This window comes from Cryptotermes secundus, unplaced genomic scaffold (assembly GCF_002891405.2).
Source record: "Cryptotermes secundus unplaced genomic scaffold, Csec_1.0 scaffold2638, whole genome shotgun sequence".
Classification (NCBI taxonomy): Eukaryota; Metazoa; Arthropoda; class Insecta; order Blattodea; family Kalotermitidae; genus Cryptotermes; species Cryptotermes secundus.
In genome coordinates this window covers 1,889-8,637 of record NW_019720766.1, presented here as the reverse complement: position 1 = coordinate 8,637, position 6,749 = coordinate 1,889, and the positions used below count along the sequence as shown (strand labels likewise).

Here is a 6,749-nt window from a genome sequence, read left to right as displayed (position 1 = left end):
GTAAGTAGTGAAAAATAAGGGAACAGAATGATGCAATGAAACAACTGCCATCATCACAAAACTTCAGACATTCCACTATAAGACGGTTGAAAATACTAATTAATACAAATGAACATTAATTTATTAAATAGATTATAGGTATGATCTTGCACTGTAAAGTTAATATGTACGGTTATTAACATAGAAATTCCCTTACTTTTTAAACATTTCTAATATTTCAGTTCATCTACAAGACTTTCTAAATTACAGAACATTAGCCGGAATAATTCTACAGTAAATACGCTATGTACACTTTAATTACAAAGTACTACAACGATCAGCCTTTCGCATTCTGTTGGCAACAATGATCAACTCTCCGTTCACCACCTTACGGTGGCAGGCTGGCCAACAAAGTCCATCACGTCAGTGCAAGGACCGGCAAGGTTTATAACCCAGATTCTCAGAACTCAGAACATCATACTGTGGAACACTCTATCAGTGGACTATGGTACCTCAATCACTTGGAGCGTCGGTAACGATGGAAAGCGGGCATTAATCACAATCATCACAATTGATCATTATTGTTTATTACAGTGTCAATGTGTATTGCGTTTTGATTGTAGGCGGGTAAGTTGCGTATACTCTTCCGGGAAACATTACGATCATTCGAAGGACATTCAACTTCTGCATATTTTTGACAGATTGTTAAAAACGAACACCGTTGGGATTCGTGTTATTTCACTGTTGCAAGTTCAACTTGTGATTTCTGTAAACACCTCAGTGCCCTTTCTGAGCATGTATCTAGTAGAATGCAGGTTTTTACTGTTTACATACCCCTCTGTCGCCTGTTACACATACCAATCCGATTTACAAAGGAATTCACGAGAGCTGATGGTCTTAGGTGATGTGGTCGAAGTTGCGGGGTATAGAAATGCATAGCGTGGCTCCGCGATATAAATCTGTAAAAGTAAAAAAGTAAAGGTATCCCTGTACTAGGCCGTGAAGGCCTATGGGGCTGTGAGACGTTGATAGCCCGACGAGTCCGACATTATCTAGACAATCTGCTCAAAGATGGCGGTAAGGTTATCAGCCTTACGCGCCGGCCGCCCTTTCCTCCCCAGGAAAATTATTTAAATAATTCCTGGTACTCATTTCTATTAGAGGCTGAGTTGATCCCTGGGCCATAGTGCAGTAAGAAGCATTAGGTCAATTAAAAAAAAAATACAGTGACACCATCGGGACTTGAACCCGGACCCTTCCCACTTGAAGCATAGCCTCTAAACCAACTATGCTACCACGTGCCTACTAGTATAAATCTCTAGAGTAGGATTACTGTTCTTGGGGTGTAACTCTGTTCAGTCTTGTAGTTTGTTCCCAATTATTTGGAAGCAAAAGGTTTACCCAAAACGGTTGAACCAGCTGCCTTTGAAACATGAGGAACAATCTGCCAGACTTCACATTGCATAATAAAACGCGAAGCTTCATAGTCTGCTGTGAGAACAAAGAAATCCACATCAAAATCTGTTTGTACACAATCATTAGCATGTTTCCTTACAGACTTGAACAAATATTTGCAGCTAGGTGCTGGTACACTTGATAGAAATATGGTCCTACATCACTAGTATTCTTGTAAATCAATTAGTTTGCAACCCACAAAACATTGTGTGTGATAAGAAAAAAGGTTTCAAATTTGTGAAAGGTTCTGCATTCTCTTGCAACAGGCATGCCAAAAATTCTGCTACAAAGAGCTGAAGAAATATATCGTGCTGTGAGAGAAATCATGGTGAGTGTTTTGTCCTTGTGTGCACAGACAAAAATTTTATTGTCATCTGTCAGTTCTCATAGTGCAAGATACTAAATATATTTTATGCCAAGCTTAATTTCCTTAAGCCCTCTAGGGAATTTACATGCTTCTTCATATTATAACAATTTGGTATATTATGTAGGACAGGGTTCAATTCAAGGAGAGCGCTATGGGTAGGTTGTATAGGACACATGTTAGAATGAGAAGTGTGTACAAAGATTTAGAAAGAAAACCCGAAAGAATGATACCACTTGGGAGAAGTTTGTGCACATGGGTTTTAAAGATATAATTTTGAGGTGTTTGGACTTGGTTTGTTTGTGTCAGGATGCAAAGTAATGATGGGCATATGTGAACACAGTAATGAGCTCTTAGGTACCATAAAGAGCAGATATTTTCTATACTTACACAGGGATCATAATTTTCTTTTGATGGTCCCTACATTATGAACTTAATACATTGCAAGGTTTTTGAAGTCTGTAAAAAGGAAATCTGTACAGAGCAGCTGTTATGGAGTAGATGTAATGAAAAACAACTACAGCAAAGAGTGCATATATTGTTTCATGTATGGTGTTGTACAACCATAACTAATAAAAGATGTGATGGTTTTACAGAACTGTACCAATTCAGAGAAAGTTCTAGTGGGTCCATATGGTGAGACGTACCCAGCAAGTCGTCATGCAAACCAGGCCATGAATATAAAAGCTGAGGAAGTCTCTGAGTCACAAGAGGAAGCAGATCCTCTGCAAATAACAATTCAGGAAATAAAGGATGAACCTGAGGTGAGTTGTATGTCTCTGTATGTCCACTGTTGGGCACATATCACAAAGGTGTAGAAATGCCAGTTGTCTGTCTCATCTCCATCTGTCTGGCTGTCTGTCTTGTCTTTTCTGTAGACATGAGAAACTCCACTGTGCTGCCAGCTAGCCTTTGAAGATCTGTTTCTGAAGTGTTTCTGGACAGTTATAGTTAGTAGAATATTGCTTGTGATGTGCAACTTCCATTTCCTTTTAAGCAGTTGTAATGTAGATGAAATTAATTATTGTGTAACACTGAACAGTGTTTCAGATAAATTCTCTGGCAGCAAAAATCCATATGTAGTTATGGAACTGTTCACAGTTAGGCGCTGGTACACTTAGAACCAAAGGACTCTTGTCAGCTAATTCCAGTGAACCACACAAAATGTCATTTGGTAAAGAAGTTTCAAGGTTACAAAAGATTCTGCATTCTCTTGCAACAAGACTGCCAAGTAGTTTACTCCACAGCGCTGAAAAAACAGTTCCTGCTGTGAGGGAAAGCATTATGAGTGTTTTGTGCTTGTGAAAAAAGACAAACATTGTCGTATGTCAGTTCTCGTGGCCAAAGAAACGAAATATGACATGCTTCTGTTTGTTTTCATCATCCACCTTGAGAATTTCTTATGCTTCATTGTAGACATTGCAACGCTTTGGTATATTATGTAGGAGGGTGATATGCATAAGTCATGTAGCACATATGCAAGAGTGAGAAATGCTTACAAAGTTTTGGACAGGAAACCTGAGAGGAGCAGTCCACTTGGGAGGCCTGAGAGCAGAAGGGAAGGTGCTATTAAGGTAGATTTTTAAAGACATATTTTGGGTTTGTACTCTGTTTGCCTTAGGATACAGAACCATAATGAACATGTGTGATCACAGTAATGTTCCCTTAGGTACCATAACTAACTCCATGGAGCTGAGTCCTTGAGAAGCCACCAGTCGCTTGGCCATTGAAGAATTTCCCAACATTGTATGGAACCTGAAAGTTCGTCACCATGTTCGCAAGAACTCATCACCGGTCCATATCCTGAGGCATATCAGTTCAGTCTACACCACCCCATCCTTTGTCTCTGAAGATCCATTTTAATATTATTCTCCCACCTATGCCTAGGTCTTCCTTGTGGTCTCTGTCTTTCAGGCTTTCTCACCAGAATCCTATATGCATTCATCTTCTCCCCCATGCCTGCCATATGAGCTGCTCATCTCATGCGTTTTGACTTATCATTTTAATTATGTTTGGCAAAGATTACGTGTTATGAAGCTCCTCATTTAGCAGCTTTTAGTTAACATAAAAAGCAGATATTTTCTGTACTGCCTCAGTGACCGCAAGTTTCTCAGGCAGGTCACTGAGCTATTTACCAGATACTTTCTAATGATCTTGATATCTGTAGAGAAGCGCATCTGTACAATACAGGTTTAATGTATGGTGTTGTACGTCCATTTCTGAGAAAGATGTCATGGTTTTTATAGGACTATACAAATTCAGAGAACGTTTTAGTGGGCCCATATGGTGAGACATACCCAACATCTCATGATGCAGATCAGGCCATGAAGGTAAAAGCTGAGGCAGACTCAGATGCAGAGGAGGAAGGGGATCCTGTCCCAATAACATTTCCAGAAATAAAGGCTGAACCTGAGGTGAGCTGTAAGTGCACTGTTAGGCAGATGACACAAAAGTGCAGAAGTACTGGTTGTCTGTATGATTTCCATCTCTGTCTGTTTTCATGAAACAATTCTACTGTGCTGTTAACTAGATTTTCAAGGATTTCCTAGGCAACTGTAGTTTGTTGAATGTTGCTTGAGATGAACCGCTCCCAGTTTCTTTTAAGCAGATCTAATATAGATGAAATTAAATACTGTGTAAACTGAAGAATATCTGAGATAAATTTCCTAGAAAGAAGAATCTTGTACATTTTCCTTGTCTATCCAATCCACTAAGCAGTTCTATGATACATCATAGGATTCCCAGGACATATAAGTTTAAAATTATTTTTTGTTTCGTATTTCAGATACATTCTGTATTCGTGTAGTAACATAGTGTTGCCTGTTGCCCTTTGAAGTAAATTTATTATACCTGACACTGTTAGATTTGCTTCTGTACCTGCTGTCAGGTGACTGGTTATCATGACAGATTTCTTGTTATTTTCTGTTAGAAAGACAGTGACTAATCATTAGGTACAGAGAAGGTGTAAGAGGTATAAAAAACGATAGTGAAGTATTGGTATTAGCAACACATCCTAAAACAGAGACATCATTAAGGTCAAATGGACTATACAATGAATGTAATTAAGCACACAAAAAAGGGCTATTAATGAACATCACCAAGTTATTAATACATGTTTTGGGTAATTGTTTGACAATGTATAATTTTACTTTGGGATTAAAATAAACATCATTTTTAGCTAGATCAATCTTTATACTCTCATTTACACATAACTGTTAATGTAATATATGCCATGGGTCTTAAGTCATCAGCGGTTACGTGAGAGGTTGCACAAGTGTTAGCTCATTGTCACAGGTTCATCTGTATGCACCCTCGCATAATAACGTTTTCAACATTAAGAAAGATAATAAGAATATACTGTCATGTGGTTGAGTGACCATAGACCAAGGTTTTGATTGGTAATTGGATTTAGTGGACTCTTTGATACATCATGTGACAATACTTTACAAGTCACTGTTACACATGCACACAAGTGTCCACAGTCACTTTTTCACTGCCGTTGCTTGATAGCGGCTTCCAATGGCAGACGTTTCCCTTCATCTGGGTTCCTGAACTGTCCCTGCCATCAGCTGCCATCTTCTAACACCAACAGCTTACAATGAATGAACTGCAGTGATTGTCTAACCGACTGCAACAGCTAACTTGTCCTGGTTATAACATCTCGACACAGACTGCATGGTGAATATCTCTTCCATTATTTATATGTTCTCTTGTTGCTGTGGAAACACATTTTGTGGATCCGTTACGTATCGGTTGCTGTTGTGTAGTTGTTTGTTTCACGGTCACTGTCTAGCAACGAATCTACTTGCCACAATATGTGTATTTAGACAAAAATAATGCACTGAATGGTATACAACTGGAAGAGTGTACATTTGAATTTGAGGTTCTGATACAGGTGTTTATCTCCTGGGATTTGATGCCATGTAGTCTAACAAAAGTTGTCCAAAGTTAGGGACAAACTTATGCCTCCATCTTCATGGTCGAAGGCCAAACCATGCAACCTGCAGTAAGCAGAGCTGCTTGATGTTGCTGCTTGCTTCATGCTGGTTGCTTGGGAAACTTGTCACATCCCAGATAACAGTACCCTTCATGGTGACTACCGCATCAAGCTCAGGTCCAGCAAACTTGAGCAGTCAGTTGCTGAGAACTGAGAATGCTCCTGGGCACAGTTCCCTCCATGTAAATTTAAAAGAAAGACTATTGCATAGGGATTTATTCTGTGTGGATCAAGTGTTAAATATGACCACTATTATGTCTGGAATGTTCTTCAGCATGAACTATGATCAAAATATTATTTTAACACAGTATTATCATTAGTTGGGAATGGGTGGAGTTGTTTTTTGGTTTGTTGGATTAAGATTCCTTTTTTAAAACATTTCCTAGATGTTATGCTACAGTCTGAGTTTACAGACATGTGGTAACCTCAGCTGTAGCAGTACTTATTAACTCTTGTTTACATTATTTGTTGTGGGTGGAATTTTCCCCATTAATGGGATTCACTTCAAGCAACACCTTTGCAGTGCAAATTAAAACACAGTTAAGGAGGATCCACTGCTCCACCATTACCTGCAGCAGCAAGAGAAGTTGTGTTCTTTGGGAGTTTGTCAGCAGAAGAACCTCAGGGTGGTAATTCTTCTGGCTTACTTCTTTACCCTTTCATCCCATCATGGCAAGACATGGACCAACACACAGCATAACAGCTTGCAGTTGATCCAACTATGGTATTCTGTTGTGGCAGTCATTTGGTTCCATGTGGAAGCAGGAAGTTATCCTTACATGCCCTCGAATGAGACACGATTGCCTGACATGCGCAACTGTTACAAGGCGTTCTCACACCTGCTTCTACACATTGTGGTGTGCCACACATCTGGAAGTACTGGCCATTTTCTGAAAAGAAAAAAGCCAAACGTTTTCATTGTCAAGGAAGGTTGCATGGCATCCTAAGAGATGA

The 6,749-nt window shown here is 39.3% G+C and overlaps 1 protein-coding gene across 1 annotated transcript; it reads left to right on the top strand.

Annotated features, from left to right (window-relative positions):
• The first annotated feature begins 395 nt into the window (after window positions 1–395).
• LOC111873565 lies at window positions 396–4,604 on the top strand. The gene is made up of 5 exons (XM_033755138.1): window positions 396–606; window positions 1,698–1,762; window positions 2,395–2,562; window positions 4,045–4,212; window positions 4,584–4,604. Exons 2-5 carry the CDS (start codon window positions 1,703–1,705, stop codon window positions 4,602–4,604), a joined length of 417 nt encoding a protein of 138 aa, XP_033611029.1. The 5' UTR covers window positions 396–606; window positions 1,698–1,702.
• The last annotated feature ends 2,145 nt before the right edge of the window (window positions 4,605–6,749 follow it).

Excerpts from the sequence above, each read along its gene's own strand:
- LOC111873565 (XM_033755138.1), top strand. The coding sequence starts at position 1,703 with ATGCCAAAAATTCTGCTACAAAGAGCTGAAGAAATATATCGTGCTGTG. Across the intron at positions 1,763-2,394 it reads GTGCTGTGAGAGAAATCATG|AACTGTACCAATTCAGAGAA; the intron begins GTGAGTGTTTTG and ends ATGGTTTTACAG. Across the intron at positions 2,563-4,044 it reads AAATAAAGGATGAACCTGAG|GACTATACAAATTCAGAGAA; the intron begins GTGAGTTGTATG and ends TGGTTTTTATAG.